This window comes from Athene noctua, chromosome 1 (genome assembly GCF_965140245.1).
Source record: "Athene noctua chromosome 1, bAthNoc1.hap1.1, whole genome shotgun sequence".
NCBI classification, from domain to species: Eukaryota; Metazoa; Chordata; class Aves; order Strigiformes; family Strigidae; genus Athene; species Athene noctua.
The window spans coordinates 34,053,481-34,073,599 of record NC_134037.1 but is presented as its reverse complement, the minus strand read 5'-3'; the positions used below and the strand labels follow the sequence as shown (position 1 = coordinate 34,073,599).

General features: G+C 37.8%; 1 protein-coding gene across 9 annotated transcripts in view; it reads right to left on the bottom strand.

Annotated features, from left to right (window-relative positions):
- Positions 1-20,119, bottom strand: part of COL19A1 (collagen type XIX alpha 1 chain) — a 211,153-nt gene that overhangs the window by 126,194 nt on the left and 64,840 nt on the right. For 6 of the 9 annotated variants that reach the window (XM_074895826.1, XM_074895832.1, XM_074895835.1 and 3 more), the window contains 2 exons: positions 14,979-15,032; positions 9,799-9,843 (listed from right to left, as the gene is read on the bottom strand). The exons of 2 other annotated variants lie outside the window; for them this stretch is intronic. In XM_074895826.1, coding sequence (XP_074751927.1) covers positions 9,799-9,843; positions 14,979-15,032 — 99 coding nt within the window. The remainder of the gene's footprint in view (positions 1-9,798; positions 9,844-14,978; positions 15,033-20,119) is intronic. One more of the 9 variants, XM_074895830.1, reaches the window with a different exon arrangement.

The following is a 20,119-nucleotide window of genomic DNA, read 5'->3' as shown; positions in this document are numbered from 1 at the left end:
TAATGCCAAAAAAATGCACATGTCAAATACTATATTTCTAATCCAAGGCAGAAAGTGTTTGAGAGTTCACACCAGCATTTAAGTACTGGCAGGGTCACTTCCCTCCTCCATGTTCTTGGCAAGACATGAATTGTTCACACTCAAACCTCATAAGGAAAACCATTTTGAGGTACATGACTAAATCTGGTGATGATACCAAATTATACGGATAAAACAGATGAGGATGAACTGTGAAAAACTCAATACAGGCACGATGAAATGAAATCACATGGCTAAAGAAGCAGAAATGAAGTTCAGAGTAAGTATATTTAAAATGATGAGGGTGGTAAAATCCTTATGTAGCCATAACATCTGTGAACACAATCACAGCTTCCTACATGCAATGACTGGTCAGTTCTAAAGGGCCAAGAGTGAGATCCCATGGCCACACTCAAAGCTAAAGAGAGGGTAAAAAAGGAAGTTCCATGTGAGGAGACATTAGGAAGGCACAGAGAACAAAACAAAGAATTTTACTCTGATACTATATACCCTGAAGTTCTTGCCTCTACCATCTTTAAACACTGTGACAGAACTCAAAAACATCCAGAGGCAGCTAGTAAGGTGATCAAATACAAAACAGTCTTCATAGTACGAGACACTAATTAAGCTGGTACTCTTAGATTTGGAAGAGACAGCTCAGGAATGCATGGTTTATGGTTATTGATTCTTGATTGATACTGAAAAAGAGAACAGGAATCTTCCAACAGCAAAAGTAGGGAACACTAGATTAAATTAAGAGGAAGCAGGTTCCAAATAAACAAAAGGAAGTGGCTCTTCAAACACAAAGATAAATGCCATAATTCCTCACCACAGGATATTGCAGATGCTCAAAGTTTACATGAATTCAAGGGAAAACTGCACTTGCTAATGGGAGAGAAGTCCACTGAAGGCTACTAAATTCACTGAAAACACATCTGGCTGAGATCAGAGTCTCAAATAATTGGAGGCTGGGAGAGTACATGGGGTGAAGCACTGTACTTGAGTATTTTGTCCTTATGCTTTTCCCTGGGCACCACTTCTGGCTATCATTAGAAGCAGGATGCTGAGCCTGATGAACCTTTAATCTGACCAAATGGGTATGTGTAAGTAAATTAAACAGTGATACAGCTTGGGACCTGGAACTTGGTCATCTATATCATTAAAGTGATAGACCCCAGCTGTGAAGGTCTCTTGCAGACATTTCAATGAGTCCAATTAGCATTTCTCCATATAATTCTCAGGCACAGTTCAAAAGTTAGCATAGGCTAGGGACTATTCCCAACAGGCAGTTTTGATTAAGCCTGTTTCAAATGGCAAGAGAGTTAAACAGTATGAAGATGGCCAGATCAAGCCAAATACCACAAAACTACAGGCTGTCCTGTTAGTGTTTAGTAGGATAAATGCCCATGTGACTGCCTGTATTACAGGTAGAGACTTCCTGTAGTATTAACAACATGCTTTTTCCCTGGAGTATCTGTGTATAGATGTGTCTCTCTGTGATTGTATATAAAAATCTGTCAAATAAAAGCACTTGCATGCCTATTCATTATGATGGCTATCTTGTAAACCGTTTAACTTCATATGGCTTGAAGAAAAAAATTCTAAAATGCTACCCAAAATGTCAAAGCAGAACAATCTTACAAGCAAAACAAAGAAAAACATGCCCCCCAACACCAAAGCTAAAAGGTGAAATGGGTGACTAAACAGTTACAACATGAGAAAACTCTAATACTTCCCTATATAGCATTAGGAGACAAGTATGAAAAAACTCAGTTCACATTTACATCCAGCTGGTAAAGCATCTAGTCTTCACTGCATGAAATAGGATTTAAAGGACTTAAAAAAATCTTCCCCCTGTCTCAATAAAGTATCTGTATTGATGGTTAGCAAAGGTAAGGAGCCACATTTCCAGCACAGTGGCACTGACTCTACCACCATCCAAACAAACCAGGCAATCAGACCCTTAACCTATAATGCAAAATGCACGTTCTTTCATTACTCAAAAAAACATTCAGACTACCATGTCTGTACATGTCTGTACATGGCCATGATTACATCAAGATTTGCAGCTTACTAATTTACTCTTCTTTTTTTCAGACTGAAGCATTTCTAGCAGAATCTATAGCTGGCAAATAGAAGCACTGTATTAATATACAGGAGGGTTACTAACTGCTTCTCTTAATTGTAATTTTGTATTATTTTTAATTATAGAGCCTTGAGTTTTATGACTGTTTTCTATCCATGAGTAATAGCTTCTATTTTTCAAGTAGATTGGAAGCTCCCCCAGTACTTAAGCTGTCTTATGTGGACCAGCTTAATCATGAGATTTATGACACAGACATCAAAATACTAGAAAGACTAAATAATGACTAATTTCAAGCAGCATCTTAGAAAGAAAGGGTGATTACTGCTTCATTTACTTACGCTTATTTAAGAAAAGCATATTGAAGACCGTGAAATACAAGACTACACCTTGGGACACACTAGAAATTTGTAGCTTTGCATGTTGTGAATGGAAGACAGACAGAGGAGTGTTTTATTAGGTGTGATAGGATGAAGTAGAAAATGTTGAACCTCCAGGAAGTCTTCTTGACACTAAGATCTATTAGGAATTTGCTTCTAAAGGAAACAGAGAAAGCCCTATTTCCTGGGATAATTCAAATTGTACTTCACAAAATAGTAGATATATACAAAGAACATCCTGCGTTTAGAAGAAAATTAAGCAGATGACAATTTTTTCTACATTTAGGCTGGACAAGCCCCAGACTTTTTCTCTCTTCTTACATGTAAACACAGGCAAAAACACGATGAAAATATACAAAAAGTAAAGATAAAAGGAAGAAACTTTGGAAATAATGAATTGCTATCATGATTTTACTCTCAAAGTTTCCCTTAGTCAAATACGTGTAACTTTTTTTTTATTTATATCGTTTTACTGAGAAATTTCAAAAAACTGCAGTAAAATAACTTTACCAAAGAGTTTACAAGCACATATCACAGCACATCTACTGCCACACAGCTCAGCTCCAATGATATTCAGTTTTAAAATCCTCTATTTCAAGTGTGACATGGGAGGGGAATATGCTTTGTAAAGGAAAACAACCAGCCAAGGAAAACTGCAACTGAAAACTGCTATCCCCCTACTCTATCACTCACAGCTTCTGAGCCTTCTGAGGCATCAATCAGTACTGTGATTTAGTCTATATAACAGCTTACCTTACTTGCCTCTGAAAGTTAAAACAGAAATAAGGATTTTGAAGCAGCTAAACAAGGCAAGGAATTTAACTTCCCAGCTCTGTGAAATAACTATTATCTACTAGTGACAATTCAGTCACGTTTCCTCAGCTGTAATTAACATGTGAATGGGTTGGCTTTTCCACCACCACTATTCCAAATAAAACATAGTTTTGATCCTCACATGCTGCCAAATTATAATGAAATTTATAGAGTGTTCAGGTTCCATGTGTCCCACAATACTGAATTCTCAGTGTTCTAGCTCAACTACAGAAAAAAAAAAAACCACATATCTGTGAAGTGTACTACAGAAAATACATAATTCTAACTAAGATGGTAAACAAGATGACAGAAAAATGGCGGACCTGGGTAAAGAGTACTAGCTGGAGTAATCAAAGAAAGCAAGAGCCAGGAGATAAAAGAGAATGAATTACAGATTAAACAAAGAAAAAAAGGCACCTTAGAGGTTATTTGTCTGATTAACTAACAGGCTTCGGGCCAGTTCCAACTCCCAAGTGATGCACATACTTCAAGTATCAGAATAAATCATAAAATAAGACTTCAACCTCTGTACGTTTCAAGACCTCACACCTAACTTAGAGTCCATGTCTTGGTTAAGGTCATAACAGCTGTCAAGTTCAAACCATTGTTAAGTGCCCACTGATCTGAACTGAAGCACCTAAACATCTTGCCTCAGCAAATTAAGAAGCTAAAAATTACAGTATAGTAGATGTCTGCTGGAGAGGCGAGGGTTACCTGAGAGACAAACAAAACATTAGGTATTGAGATTTCTGAATTATTTTTTTTTAATTGCTAGTGACAATGTATAACTATCTCCTCCTCAATGGCTGCATTTAAGCAACTCAAACCAACAGTTGCTGAAGCTAAGACTCTGCCCCTTCTTTTTGGTTGGCAGATTTTGGTTTTCGCCATTTAGAGTAAACTGACAGTCATTAAGTGATGCACCAAATAGCTTTAAGTATATTATTTAAGAAAACCTGGTGCTTCTAACTTTGTTGTTAGAATGGAGGAACATTCTTTGGACCTTTTTGTTATCCAGGTTCCCCCTGGCTTTAAAATCTGTTATTCTGAGGGTTCCATTGCTTTTTGTTCCAGCTTGGAGGCTTGTGACATACCTGAAGCAGGAACACATGTAACTTCACTGCACTGCAATTTCTATATGGCCCAAGTTCTTGTTGGTGCATTCTGCAGGTAATCCTCTCTATCAACCTTTTCCATATTTAATTCCTTTTTTACCATTTTGTATTTATAGTATTCCTCAGAAGTATTAAAACCAGGACCACAGATCTCTGGTTGTTAGAAATCTGCCTCAGAAACTCCATCTACAAACTGATCAGAAAGGCAGGTTTTACTTTATGTGTCACTGACTTCAGTGCCTGGTTCTCCTTCACACCATGAACTGTCAAAGACTGACACTGATGTTATTTTTCAGAAGGTAATTGCTTTACATTAGGACACTGGGAAGAAATCAGTCAAAAAAAAAAAAAAGAATAAGAAAACAGCAATACACAGAAGACTGTAAAAATGAAACAAGAGGATTCAGCTTGCAAATAAAACTGTATTTAGAAGATGCAGGGACAGAACTTCAACTATGGGAATTGCCATAGCTCAGGTGAAGGGAGATGTGATCAGACAAGCCAACAACTGCATGGCAATTTTCATACTAATAAATTTTAAGATTCTCCTTTTTTTGGTACTTAACAAATTTTGAAGATGTCTTTAGATTTTATTTATGTTAAACAATTTATTTTGTAACTATTTGTACTGGACAATAAACTTTCATATGGTTTCAGCAAACCTAAGCTAAAAATGTCCCAGAGAATGTATACACAGTTATCATCCAAGCAACCACATACAATGCTACCCAAACAAGCATTCCACAACAGCTTCTATGAGGAAAACAGCATCAGCTGAGAGGTGATCAGATATTTAAGCAAAAGCACTGGTTGCCCCCAGATGTGCTGCTCCAAAACAAGAGTTTGTGAATGTATATACACATCTTAAGAAATCTGCCTATAACCTATGTTGGTGAACAGTATTAGTCCATACTGTAAATTAAATGTACATTCACATCCCACCCTGACAATATTTGGAATCCCCCCCCCCCCAAAAAAAAAAAACCAACCCAAAACATTATCACTTGTTCTTCTTTTTAAAGAGGGTTTTATAATGTGAACACATGTGTCAAGTCAGAAAAATATCGCATTCATGTTCGCTATTCATAAAATCATAGGATAACTGAGGCTGGACGTGACCTCAGGAGGTCTCTAGTCCAACCTCCTACTCAAAGCAGGGTTCAGCTATGGAGTCAGGCCAGGTTGCTCATGTCTGCTCTTGAAAACCTCAAGGAAAAGAGGCTGCACAACCTGTTCCAGAGCTTTATTGTCCTATCACAGAACACTATTAACCGGCTATTATAAACAAACACGGATATATGTTGAAAAACAACCTGTCTTGCTGTTCTCTGTACTTACTCAATTAGAAATCAGTGTGATACCTTACATAATATTGATGCTATTAACAGAAAACAGTAAAATAATTTAAAACACTCTGATCTCCTGTATTTTCATGAAGCAAGTCTTTCTTAAGTTTATACCATTTTCTGTAACCATGATAAAAAGTGCAGATCACTGGAAAAGGAAATTACTTCCATAATAAACAACAGTGTTAAAACTAAAAACCCTTTCCTAACGGCTACACAGCATCTTCCTTGCTGCACTTCCATCCCATTGCTTTACATGCACTATGGACAGAGCAAATATACTATTCTCTTTTTTCCTGCAGCAGTGTTATGTATTTGAAGAGTATTTATGTATTTATTTTCAGCTGATTCTACACTAAGTAATCTGCATTCACGGAATCCTTCCTCAAAGTTTATGTGTTCATGAGCACCAGTCATTCTCAGCGCTCTCCTTTCAAAATCGTTTAAATTGAAGCCTTAACAATACCAAATAGCTTAAGACTATTTAATTAGCGTTGCAGACAATATTCCACTTTAAAACATCTTAGCAAAAGTCATTCATTTGATACTGCCCGACTTCATGTACCTGTGTTCAGCTTCTGATCCAAATAATCCTCAGATACTAACTTCCGAGTAGGTACTATTTGATTTGGTTTCTCGTAGCTCAGATTTATTCTTCCCCGCAGGTAGTTGCACTTTTACCTTCTGCATTGGATCGTATTTTTTTTTTCAGGCTACATCTCTGATTTGCCAAGAACATTTCTGGATTTTAAAGTTTTCTTCTGGTTATTTTCAGTCCCTCCTGACTTCCTATCATCATAAAGTATAATACTCATACTTTCTATCCCCTACTGTAAAATTACAATTCTGAACAGTATTAGAACAAGGATGGATCCACATGATATAATATGTCTTCCTGCAGCAAATCAATTAAAACTGCTCTCTGAATATACTTTTTAAATCATTCTACAGAAGGGTAGACCAATGTTTCTATTGCAGTTATAAGACTATAAAAAGACACTATCATTATCTAAGTAACACAAAGAAAATAGAATACAAAGGAGAATTAAATTCACAGTGAATATATTTTCTGTGGAGGGAAAACTTGCTGCATAACACCTGCACACACAGTCTGTAGCTTCCCTTACCACTACTCGTTTCTGTAAGAGAGAACCAAGTTCAACCAAGACCAAAAAAAAGGAGGAAGGCAGAAAAAGACTTCTGGATTCCTCAAGGGGAAACAGGTGTGGCGAAGAAACCTCTGAACAGCCTAAAAGAATGTCCCTTCATAGTTTAAATTATAGATGCCTCCTGTACCTTTAATTTATGCACAGTCGCTCACTTCTGCCTCAGTGATGCCCCCAGAGCTTGCTCTGCCAAAGCAGAACGTAGTACAGCAAAAGTCAAAGTCAGCTAGTTTGATTTAGTGAACTAAAAAGTATAAGGCTGAGTTGGTTTCAAGTATTCAATCCTATGGAATGATATGGTCACCAAAAAAAAAAAAATACAGCACCGTTCATTTTAACGTACTTCTGCAGAGTTTGGAATGGCACACACCCCATGTTTAGGCACCTGTGTCCCACTTTAGGTGATATGCAAAACAGAGCGCACAAACATTATCTTGCTTCTTAATATGCAGGACAAGGCAGAGTTTTTGGTATTAGGAAAATCAAATTTTAAGTTTCAGGCTCTTTAATCATGCTTGTTACACACAAATTAGTACAACTATTTTATTTTGTGACACTATGTTAAAAGGCAAACGTGTTGATACATTTTTAATACTGGAGTTCGGTAACTGAAAACTCAGGACTGTTCTTCAATAATTATTTGAATTAAAGCTAAATTGAGTAACTGCTAAAGCCCAGGCTGAGACTTACTTCCCATAATCTTAAAACACACTCTTTCCTCACGAATCATGATGTGCATCTTCTGATGAGACTGTCCCAAATTAGTTTTGAGTGATCACTGATAATTAAAGATCCTTCCACTCATATATTTCCTTTTATTTGAAGGGCAGATGAATACATTGTTAACAGTTACACTGGAAATACTTTAAATGGGATCTTTTAATTAACTTCTGAAATTACAAGACAAAAAGAAAGAAAAAAAAAAAGGTCTAAATGTGCTGACTCAGCTTTCACATAGGAAAAATGTAATCACCAGTGGATGTGTCATTTTTACCTCTGCATTAAAATAAGGGAAATCAAGCAAAAAGAGTGGCAGCAACAGCTGAAACCACGTGCCTGTGTCCAAACACAATTTATTTATAAACCCTGAGGAAAGCACAGCACAGCTGCAGAGCAATTCTGGAAAAAAAAAAAAAAAAAGAGAGAGAGAGAAAAATCCACAAGCCCTTCAGAACTGATGAGTAACGATGACACCAAGAAGGAAATAAAATCTGTTGGTAGAGTCAGAAACACTCAAGTTTAACAAATGCTTTTTTTTAGAGGCTGAATCTTCACATTATAAATGTTAGTTGCTATGGATGCTGGCTTGTACTTCCAATACTTCGTCCTTCCTGGTTACTAGAATACTTCCTCCTAAAACAACCTCCACAATTTAAAATCTGCTTAAATTCTGTTAATCCATAACATGCTTTCTTTAAAATAGGAACACTGGAAAGCTGTCTGACACTTCTGAAGAGGTATGGTGGGTGAGTGAATATACCCATGTCCAAAGCAGCCTAACTCACAAATATATTCCACTTTTAAAAATTCAGATGCTGTCATCTACTTTTCATTTTCTTCAGTCTGAATATTGTCAGAATAGCAGTATCTGTCATTCTTCATCTTTATGATACATAAATTTAGCAGAAATGCTTTTCTGCACCTTTTTTCAGACAGTGAGCTGAAGCACACTTCTATGAAGAACTCTATGATCCAAGAAAAGACTATTCAGATTGCCTAACCCAAATTAACTAATCCAAAACAACCAGCGCAAAAGCAGTAACTTGGCAGTAACAGGGTTAGGAGCTGAAGATTCAACCATAAACTATCACCACTGTTACTTTAATTCCTATTAGATAAGCTAAGAACAGTCTCTTACTTGCACTTGTCCCTCAACAGAGACTTGGCTTTGGTGACCTGGTAACCTAGTTGTCTGAAGCCACACAAGAAGATTAGGTTGAGTGACTCAGGACTGGCATTCTGTCAGCCAAGACAGCCTTCCACAGGGGCAGTGTAGTTCCCATTTTGATGCACAAGCTTTCAAACTGTTTCTGGCCACTGAGGATCATCTGCAAATAGGACAAACTCCTTCAAGCTCTATTTCCAATACCCACTAGTGAAGAACAAGGAAGAGCTTCTCTAGGAATTTACACCTGGAAACATTTTATGGCTGTCACGAGACTACGAATGTCCTTAGGGCAACATGTCAGTCCAACAGTCAAAGAGACTGAACTTGCAGTCTGAGGAAAAAGTAGATGCACTTGGTTTAGCTTGGCCACTGGCAGTCAAGTCAATTCACTATGAGTCAGATGCGTGCAGGAGACAAAACCCATGTTAACTACTGTGTAGGTACACAGAAATATATAAATGAAAATTAACCTTTTTTAAATTGGTGGTCATTTATGCTGTAGCAAATTTTAAATTTTGCTATTGCAGTAAATTTATGTTCTTAGAAAAAAAGCATATAAAACATTTAGTAGTTATGATCAACATAGTAAGTTCCTATAAAAGTGCATTTGTAATATATAAAAGCAATGATTAAGTCCTATAAATACCTACACATAATTTCATCATACATTTCTTATTGTATAAATAAACATTTACTAGTTACCATAGAAATAAGATAGCAGTGAACACTACTGGAGTCCAGTATTTACAGTTCTGTTAGAATTCATTATTAAATCTTTTCTTTAAAAAAAAAGTGTTTCTAAAAGAAGAACTAATTAACAAGCATAAAAGTCTCTTTGTTCTTAAGCATTTCAGGAATCATTTACACAGAAAAAAAAAAAGTTATTCATGAAAGAGTTAAGGCAGATCTTCAGGACAAAGCTCTACTTGGTTAGCCACATATCAAATTGTTAAACTGAAAAAGTAACTAACATCGACAGAATAATTTACCTTTGCACCTTCTTCACCTTTACTCCCTGCAAAACCACGTTCACCCTGGAACACAAAACAATAAAATAAAAATCTGAAACATAAACATTCTTCAAATAATTGCATTCTTTAAAATACTTTTATTGCACTGAATTTTTACAATTGGATTAAAACAGAAGAAATAATTTGGAAACTGACTGTCTCTCATTCAAAAAGGTGTGAAACCTCTACAAAAAGAGACACTTCTTTCCCCAATTTTGTCGATTAATAGTACTCAACCATTTTTCCATTCAGCCTAAGGGATTTTTTTGGCTCTAAAAATTCTGAACTATTCATTGATGCTAAATACACTCATTACAGTCTTGCTGCTGTTCTGCAGAACCAGTTTTAATACATTTGTTCCGATGAATACCTTCATTTTAATTTTTAAACGACTAGTCACTGTGAAGGCCTCCAAAACCCAGAAAAATTGAGAAAAATATACAGATACAATTTACTGAAAACTTATTCTTTTCACTTTGAAAACCACATCCAATTACCCAAGTATTAAAAAAAAACAAAACCAGAAGGGGTGAGTTTTGAAATATTAAGTCAAGCTCAGCTTATTTCAGCAAATTGAATTCTTTATTTGATGATCTTTCAATAAAAAGACCTGTTACCAATGCTCCTCCAGCTCAAATTTGATAATTTTTAGCTCAGAAAAAAATCTTCATGTACAAACCTGTTAATATCAATGTTAATCTTTGCCAAATAGTGTGTGGCCTGGCTATAACAAGTATAACACCTGCTTTAGATCTTTATTAATGTATACTTGTATGTTTTGTGACACATACAGCAGACATACAGCCAAAATTATATACTTGTAGCACAAAAACCACCTAATAAAAAAACCCCCAAACATTTGCTTGTTATTCCCAGTCTCTAGAATCCAGTCACACTGCCTCAGTACAATACATGTGGTTTTTACAGGTCTGAAGATGAAAAGACAGGAAAATTTCCAAAGTAAAGCATAGGGTATTTTTAAACTTACTTTCTAAAAATTAGAATGAGCAATGTCTAAGCATGCTTTCACCCTTCAGAGAGTGTTGTTCCTTTATATAGAAGTCTAAGGTTTAAGTGAGGTTAACTAGAACAGCAGGCTACAACTTGCAAAATTCCTATCAGCATTTTGTCAAATCTTTCAACTGATATAGCTGATATAGATGTACTACACATCTGGGAACTAAATTCAAAGCTCTGGAGATGTGCAGATGTACAGACTATCAAACAGTTCTGGATTTTTCATCAACCACCTACAGTGGCTGCTTTTTGCTTGTTTCTTTTGGCTGGGGTGGCTCATGCAATCAACAGCTTAGGGAGCAATTTTAGAAGCATGCCCAAGACCAAGCATGCAAAATAGGATCTAGTGAAATAACCTTCCATATATCCTCACCTAAAAATGACTGGTTAATTACTAAAATAAATTCTGAATCTATGCAATTTCTGTTCTGCTCATCTTGTTTCTCTTTCTCATGAAAGGCTGAACCAGATGATCTTTTGAGGTGCCTTCCAACCTGAGTTGTTCTATGATTCCCATTCTTCTCCAACTGTTGGACATGCAACACAGCAAACACTTATTCACTTTTGGCAAATTCTTACAAGAGAAGTGTTTTCTTCATTTAGCTTTGCCATTTGTGAGACTGCATATCCTGTCTTTACTCAATTCCCAATTCATTAAATAAAAATTATTCTTAGATAGAATAAAAATTTCTCTCATTGTAGCTTGTGTCCATTGTCTCTTATTCTTTCACTGTACAACTCTGACAAAAGTCTGCCTCTGGCTTCTCCACACCCTCTCAGTAACGTACAGGCAGCAATGAGTCTGCACACCACCCTCCATCCTCCCCCTTTCCAAACCATTTCATTTTAAGGCTGAGCAAGCCCAGCTCCCTCAGCCTTCCCTCTTATTTATATCATGGGCTTCAAGCCCCGACCATCTTGGTGGGCCTCTACTGGGTTTGCCCCAGTGAGCTGTTTTTTCTCCTCTCCTAGGTTGCTCCAAACTCAATACAGAACTTCAGATGTGGTCTCACAAGTGCCAATCACTCCTCATCTGCTGGCCATTCTCTTGCTAAAGCAGCCCAAGATGCAGTTGGCCTTCTCCACCACAAGGACAGCTAGCAGGACCCCCAACTCCTTTTCTGTAAATCTGATTTCCAGCAATTTGGCACCTAGCCTGTACTGTTGCATGAGGCTATTCCTTTTCAGAGGCAGACTTCATGTCTGCCTTTGTTTAACTTCGTCAGTTGTGTATTAGCTCATTTCTCCAGCATGCTGCGGTCCCACTGAATACCATTCTTGCCCTAACTTCCCCACATTTAGTAACATCCATGAACTTGCTGAGAATCCCATCATCCAGGTCATTAATAAAGACACTAAATAATACTGGCCCCAGTATCACCCAAGGCAGCTGACACTAGTTACAAGGTAGCAGATGGACTGTATAGCAGTTATTCCACCTCTGAGCCCAACAATCCAACCAATCTTTCATCCACTGTATTGTCCATTTATCCAGTCTATATGTCACAGCTTTGACTACAATGATATGGCTGGAGTCTGTGCCAAAAGCCTGGCTGAAGTCAAGGTATACACATACACTGCCGTCTCCTAAATCCACACAGTCATCTTATCAGAGTAGGCAATCACATTGATCAGGCACGATTTGTCCTCAGTGAATCCAAACTGGCCATTCCCAGTCACCTAATCCTTCATGTGTTTAAAAAAGCCTTCCAGGATTTGCTATATTATTTTTCCAGGGACAGAGGTCAGGCTAACTGGCCTGCAGTTCCCTGGATCTTTCTTGAAGACAAATGTGATGTTGGCCTGTTTCCAGTCATAGTGAAAGAGGGCAACCTTGCAGTGACATCAGCCAGTTCTGATGGATGCATACCACCCCTGGATGCATATTGTTTGGTATGTTGCAAATGTCCAAGCAGCTTAAGTGCTCCTTAACACTCTTTTCCCCTTCAGTTCATTCTCACATCCTGAGCTAGGAGGCTTAAGTAACCTGCGAGGCCTAAGGGCAAACTTTATTAGTGAAAACCAAGGCCAAAAAAAGTATCAAGTACTCTCAGCCTTTTCCATGTCCCCCACTCATTAAGCAGTGGGTCAACATTTTCTTCAGCCTTGTTTTTGCTAGAGAAGCACTTAACAGAAGCCCTCCATGCTGCCCTTCAAATCCTTCATTAGTTTCAATTTCAGATGAGTTTTTGGTTTTCTAACTCCACCACCACATGCTTTGGCAATGTTTCTATATTCCTACTGGGTAGCTCTCCCCTGCTTCCACCGTTTACTTTCTTTTTGCGTCTGAGCTCAGTCATGAGCTCCTTGTTCAACCATGCTGGCCTTCTGCCATACTCACTCAATTCCCTGCACATCAGCATGGACTGTTCTTGGGATTTTAGGAAGCTGTCCTTGAAGATCAACCAGCTGGGCTCCTTATGCCTGCAGGACAGACTTGATCGCTTCTTTGCTTCCTCTTTGTCAGACTCAACAAACTTAGCTTCTTGAAATTGTCCTCAAAGGTTTTGTTTTCTAGGCCCCTGAACAAACACTATTTCCCTGCTGGATCCTCTCTGGTTTCTCCACATCTCTTGAAGAAGTGAAGGCAGCAGACCTCCCAAACATGACACAGCATACCAGATGTAACACCACTGAGCAAAGGGGTGGAAATATCTTCTCCTGATCTTCCAGCTGCAGTTTTACTAATGTGGTCCAATATGTGGTTCACTTTATTCTCAACAGGAGAACACTGTTAGTTCATAATTCAGCCTCATGACTACCTCCAGGTCCTTTTCAGCAATGTTACTGCTCAACCAGTTAGTTCTCTGCCTGTATTAATGTATGGGTGATGAACTAATTCCTTCTTTTTCAGAAATATAGTTTAAGTGTCCAGATTTTTTGCATGTATTTTAATTTTTAAAAAATATTTCCAATTAGAGAAAATAAGAAATACAGTCAACAGAAAGTACAGAGAAAGAAGTTTAGGTAATTTCCACTTGACAGCATTAAAAATATAACAGTATTAGCCATTGGGAAGTTACTTCAAAGAATTCAAATGCTGCAGAAATAAAAATGTGAAAATTGCAAAGTAACACATTTATGACTGACTTAAATTCTCCCTTCTGTGGCAGAATTCTCATATTAAGTTAGGCAAAACATTTCACACAAGTTTTTTCATGGACAATCACTGATTACTTGTCTTGATACTCACTGCAGGATTGCTGATTTGATTTTCAATGTTTTAAATATGCCTGCAGTATAAGTCAATGAGATCCTGACTTTGAACATATAAAAAGATAGATTGTGATAAGCATGTTATGGAACTCAATGCTGGCTACCTCATCTGCAGAAAGTAAGTTCCTTCCTTCCATTCCTGCCATATTACACAAAGTATCTGCCCTAAAGATACACAGATCAGCCCTTTGCATCAAGGTCACACTGCAGAACACTTTCTTGAAATTTTAATATGAAGAAAATAATGGGTTTTTTTTTTTGTGTGTAGTCCCTTAATTTGTGGAAGTAGCAGAACTATTTCCCTACGTTTTTCTAAAACGAATTAGCTGGACAAGATGCATGTGCCATTAAGATTTCATTCCAAATACTTACGGTTAAACATAGCTGCAATCAACAGAAAACAAAACCTGATGATGAAAGGAGTCAGGCAACTTTAACAAATATGACCAACAAGGTCTATAATACAGATGCCTGTTTTTGCAAGTTTTGGCCTTCCTACAATATTCCACCTCTGGATAGAGCAGAAGATTGAAAGGGAAGAGTGGAAGAAGCAGTGCCGTCTCTCATCTCATTTTGCTGAGATGAAGAGACTCTCAAATTTCAAATTTTTGAATCTGGTATCTTGTGGCTGGAAAGACCTGCACAGTTCTGAGACTTAGGTGACTACTCTTAATGCAAAACAATGCTGATAGGCAGGATTGTGCCACTGCATCACATGCCCTTTCTCTATCAAAAGAGAAGCTGATAAAGTTCCTCTGTCACATTATACAACTTGGAAACTAGATATATAATTCAAATACAATTTATGTAGATACTGGACAGCTAGCAAAGAGGATGTTGAGAGTGAAAATGCATAAAATGAGATTAGGTTTTCTTTGTGGTTTGTTTTGGAGTTTTTCTGGGTTTTTTTGGTTTTGGTTTTTTACCTTGGAACCAGTAAGACCAGGTATGCCAGGAGCACCTATTAAGCCAGCTTCCCCCTGAAACAAAATGTACATAGCCATCATTTTACAGACCTAACTCATGACTGAGTTCCATTAAGAGAAAAAGACATCTGGACAGGTATTGCTTCTTGTTACTTTTCTACAGAACAGTTGAACTGATTTCTAGGGTTGTTTATGTCTGTTGACTTGTATTTGGTTAAAACACATTTCACTTTCAAAATATTAGGAAATTAACAATTACAGATTATCTATGCAGCAGATATAGCTGTATTGCTTCAGATAATTGGACAACAAAAATAATATTTGAGAGTCTGGATCACATGAAAAATCTTTCTTAAGTTTTATTTCAGGCCCCAATTCAGAAAAAATACTTCAGAAGACAGTTGCATACTACCCAAGCACCTAAAATCTCAACAAGGGTGCTACAGCTTCCACTCTCTCCCTAATACCTATTAGGTGCTTGAGTCCGCAGGGACCTACATTTAAACCACTGGGCTCTACAGGGAGTTGTACATATGAAGCTAACTGCTGTTTTCTAGGCTCTGCTCTAGGGGGATGTCCAGCCTACTCTGCAGGAGGAAATACAAATTTTGATCCTGTGCAACCAGGCAGACAAAAATCTTTCTCCTACTTTGTAAGTGTATGTCCTGTATACGTTGTTAAATTCTTACCTCCTCTACCCCATGTTTTAAACGAGAAAAGTAAGTCAGCTGTACAGTTGACAGTCACTGACTGCCCCCCAAAATACCCTATCCTTGCACTGTCTATGAATATTAAGAATCTGATTTGGGTTTGTAAATTCCATTCAAGAAACCAGATGCTTAAAAGCTCAGCAACTGAGCACAAGTACAAAAAAGCACCTTGTTAATCAAAAATGTTTTTAAAAGGTAATTATCCACGCTAAGTAATATGGTAAACTTCATCTTCAATATCTGAATAAGGACTAGTTAAGCAAAAGAAAATAAATAAATCAGTATCTCTGAGTTGAAAGATAAAGACAATTCCACATTTATTATAGGGTTTTCCAAGGAAAAGCTATAGTTTAAAACATAATATCAATTGGTCACTTGCAAAACTTAGAATTAAAATACAAAATATTGCAATGGTTCCCTCTTAGCAAAGCATGTTAAACAACTATAGACCTAGTAAGAACCAGGCTCTGCCACACGAAGTTAAGAACCACCCCCCCTTTACAGATTCATGAAATATGCCACCGTAAAGTACATTAATTTTGGTCTCAATAAATCTAAAGTTACTGACTGATTTAAGTTCTGTTAGAAGAGTTCATCCATGCTCATATGCCTTCAAGTGGGAGTTTAGAAGACATATTAAAGGAATCTAAAATTAAATGCTTTCTCATTGCATTCATGGGTCTTAATTCCTTGACAGAAGTTTGCCCTGGTAACTTGCACACCATACAATTCAGTTTTCTAGACAAGCCAGGATTCAGCAACAAAAGAAAGTTTTGAAAGTTCACTCGTTTGATTCCAAGCCAAGCAGAAGAGAAATGCCTCACAGACGCAAAAAACAGAACAAAGGAAGAACTCCAATCTCTCGTAACAACAGAGCCAATAAAAGAACAATTACTCATCAAAATGATACAATTAATTAAGCACATAAATACAAAGCACTCATGATAAACAACAATTAAAATAAAGCTTAAAATAGTTTGTCAAAATAGCATTTTTCTAACTCCACTCATGGCACAGTTTCCAACATCTTCCTTCCAGCTCCCCTCTGTAAAAATAGATGCTAGCGTGCTGGGGAAAAATTCTAATTAATCAGTACAAGTTACCAGATAATAATATTTCATCTTCCTGCTATATTAGATCACTGTAAACTAGAAAAAAAAAACCACATTCACTGGTTTTTTTTTGTAGAGCCAAGGCATAGACATTTTGCCTTGCACTGTTTAATCACTGTTCTACAAATGATTATCCCTTCAACATAACAGTGCAAAAATAAACTCATAAATTTATACTAATTCTTGTTAAATCTAAACTGATTAATGTTATAGAATCATAAAATTGCAGAATGGTTTGGGTTGGAAAGGACCTTCAAGATCACCTAGTTCCAACCCCCTGCCATGGGCAGGGACACCTCCCACTAGCCCAGGTTGCTCAAAGCCCCGTCCAGCCTGGCCTTGAACACTGCCAGGGAGGGGGCAGCCACAGCTTCTCTGGGAAACCTGTGCCAGTGTCTCACCACCCTCACAGGGAAGAATTTCCTCCTTACATCTAATGTAAATCTACTCTATTTCAGTTTAAAACTGTTACCCTTGTCCTGTCACTACAATCCCTGATAAAGTCCCTCCCCATCTTTCCTGTAGACCCCTTTAGGTACTGAAAGGCTGCTATAAGGTCTCCCCAGAGACTTTTCTTCTCCAGGCTGAACAACCCTAACTCTCTCAGCCTGTCCTTACAGGGGAGATGCTCCAGCCCTCTCTGATCATCCTCATGGGCCTCCTCTGGACCCACTCAAGCAGGTTCATGTCCTTCTTATACTGAGGACCTCAGAGATGGACACAGTACTGCAGATGAGGTCTCATGAAAGCAGAGGGGAAGAATCACCTCCCTCAACCTCTTAATGACACTTCTTTTGATGCAGCCCAGGGCTGTAAGCACACATTGCTGGGTCACATTGAGCTTCTCATCAACCAACATCCCCAAGTCCTTCTCTGCAGGATGGATCTCAATCTTCTCATTGTCCAGCTTATATTTGTGCTTATGACTGCCCTGACCCATATGCAGGACCTTGCACTTGGCCTTGTTGAACTTCATGAGGTTTGCACAGACCCACTTCTCAAGGCTGTCCAGGTCCCTCTGGATGGCACATCCCTCCAGCATGTTGGCTGCACCACACAGCTTAGTGTTTTTGGCAGACTTGCTGAGGAGGGTGCACTCAATCCCACTGTCCATGTTGCTGACAAAGATGTTAAACAGCACCAGTCCCAATACTGACCCCTGAGGAACGGCACTTGCCACTGCTCTCCACTTGGACAGCAAGCCATTGGCCACAACAATTTGAGTGAGATCATCCAGCCAATTCCTTATCCACAGAGTGATCCATCCATTCATCAAATCCACGTCTCTCCAATTTAAAGACAAGGATTTCATGCAGGACAGGGCCAGATGTTGTGGTTGCTTTAACTATTTTGGAAATGTGCAGTGTATTTATAATCATGGTTCTTAATGTATTTATCATTCATTGAATTTGCAGATTGTAACTGCAATGCAACACCCTATAAAATTAGATTCAGTTTATAGTTAAAGGTGTTCAAGACAGAGTAGGATGCTTTGTATCTGTCTACTCAGCAACTTTCTTAGAATGCATTTACATTGATTTTTATATCTTGACTTCTACATTTAGATAATTTTCCCCCCAAAGAAGAGACTTAAACATTAAAAAATAGTAAGAAAATAAAAGGAGAGGCTATCTTAACGTATAAGTATGTGAACTTTATTCAGCAGTTTGGTTACTTGCAAAACCATCAATATGGTGCCAAAAATGGATTAGCTGTCACATTATCTAATCACAAAAAAAAAAAAAAAAAAAGAGAGTGAAGAGAAACTTGTGTATCAATCACTTGGAATGCATTTTGCTATTTAGAACATTTTAGGCACTAACATGATTTATAATAGCAAACATGCTGGAACTTTGTGAGATTCTCTTTAAGGCTGGGAAAGAGAAACAATTACTGTAAAGTACTTTAAGCATTTTGTAGATATGGTTCTGTAAAATGTAAAGAAAACCCAAAATGACAAAGAAGCAGTCTTATGTTTCTCCATCCTCAATATGAAAGATGAACTTCTTTCCTTTTATTTTTAATTTTACTAGGGCACTGTCAGGAGCTTGATTTACAGTATAGGCTTGGTACTCCAGAGTTACTAGCAAGTAAACTCATCTTAATAGAAGTAAAATCAGCGTGGCCAAACACTACTTAATGTTTAGATAATTTATGGACATATGCCTTCCATTAGCCTGAGTATGCCAGACCCTTGGAATAATCTAATAGCCCGGTGTTTTAAAATGAGGACAACTATTTTTAGCATTGCAGAAATGGAGTGGAATGTTCAACAACATACTGTCTGAAGGTTTCAGCAGCATCCTCCCCCGTGGAGCACGTACCAAGCCAGTCCAGAGCCACCAGCGGGGGCAGAGCTTCACATTTAATGAAATAAAAATTACACTCCAATTATATTCCATTACATGACACCTTCCTTATCCTACTGGTGTATTTCCTTGGTTTTTTTAAACAGGCTCCTGTTAATGGTTAGGATCACCTGATAGAATATTAATTACATAAAAATATATTCAGCTGATATTTACTAAGACTTGCCCCATGAATTTCCTGGATTAGTCACCTCAGGAAGTTTCTGCTAAACATTATGACATTTTGGTTTCACTGCATCTACTGATCCTTTTGTTTCTACTTGGTTACTGCTGAACTACCACTACTTAGCACATGTTAAGTACACTTGCTGAATACTTGCTCAGTGCTATCCTTGATGCAAACTTGACCCATGCAAGCAAGTATAAGATCCTCTCTTAAAATAATCTGATGAAGAAGGCTTGTGACAGGTAAATGGTTTGTTTCCTTTGCTCTGTCCTGCTTCCACAACAGCCCCAGCAGAACCACGTTTTGGCCACAAGGGTGAGGGCTGGTCAGAGAACTCTTGTGTCCTAGTGATCACGGCTCCTGTGGCTTTTTTATGTAGCTGCTCAAGATAAAGGAAAATATGAATAGCCCTACTGTTCTCATTTGCACCTCATAATACAATCTGAGTTCAGGAGACAGCAGTTTTTCCTCATTCCCAGCCCTTCCTGATACCCATCCTTGGGGCAAGTCTGACTTGCTTATCTGTTTAGGCAACTAGATGTTAATACACTCCAAATTAAATGACAACTGAAAATTTAGGTTTTTGTGATCTGCATGCAAAACAATGAACCAGCAGCCAACGGCAGCTCAGAGCTTCAGAGAACATGGCCACAAGGGTCCTTACTCCTGATTACAGTCTTTATTTGGCGTTGTTTCTTTTATGGTATTAGTATGTCTTAAAAAGCACGCAACTTACACAATTTCTATATTCAAATATGTAAAGCACACATATTTCACAAATAAA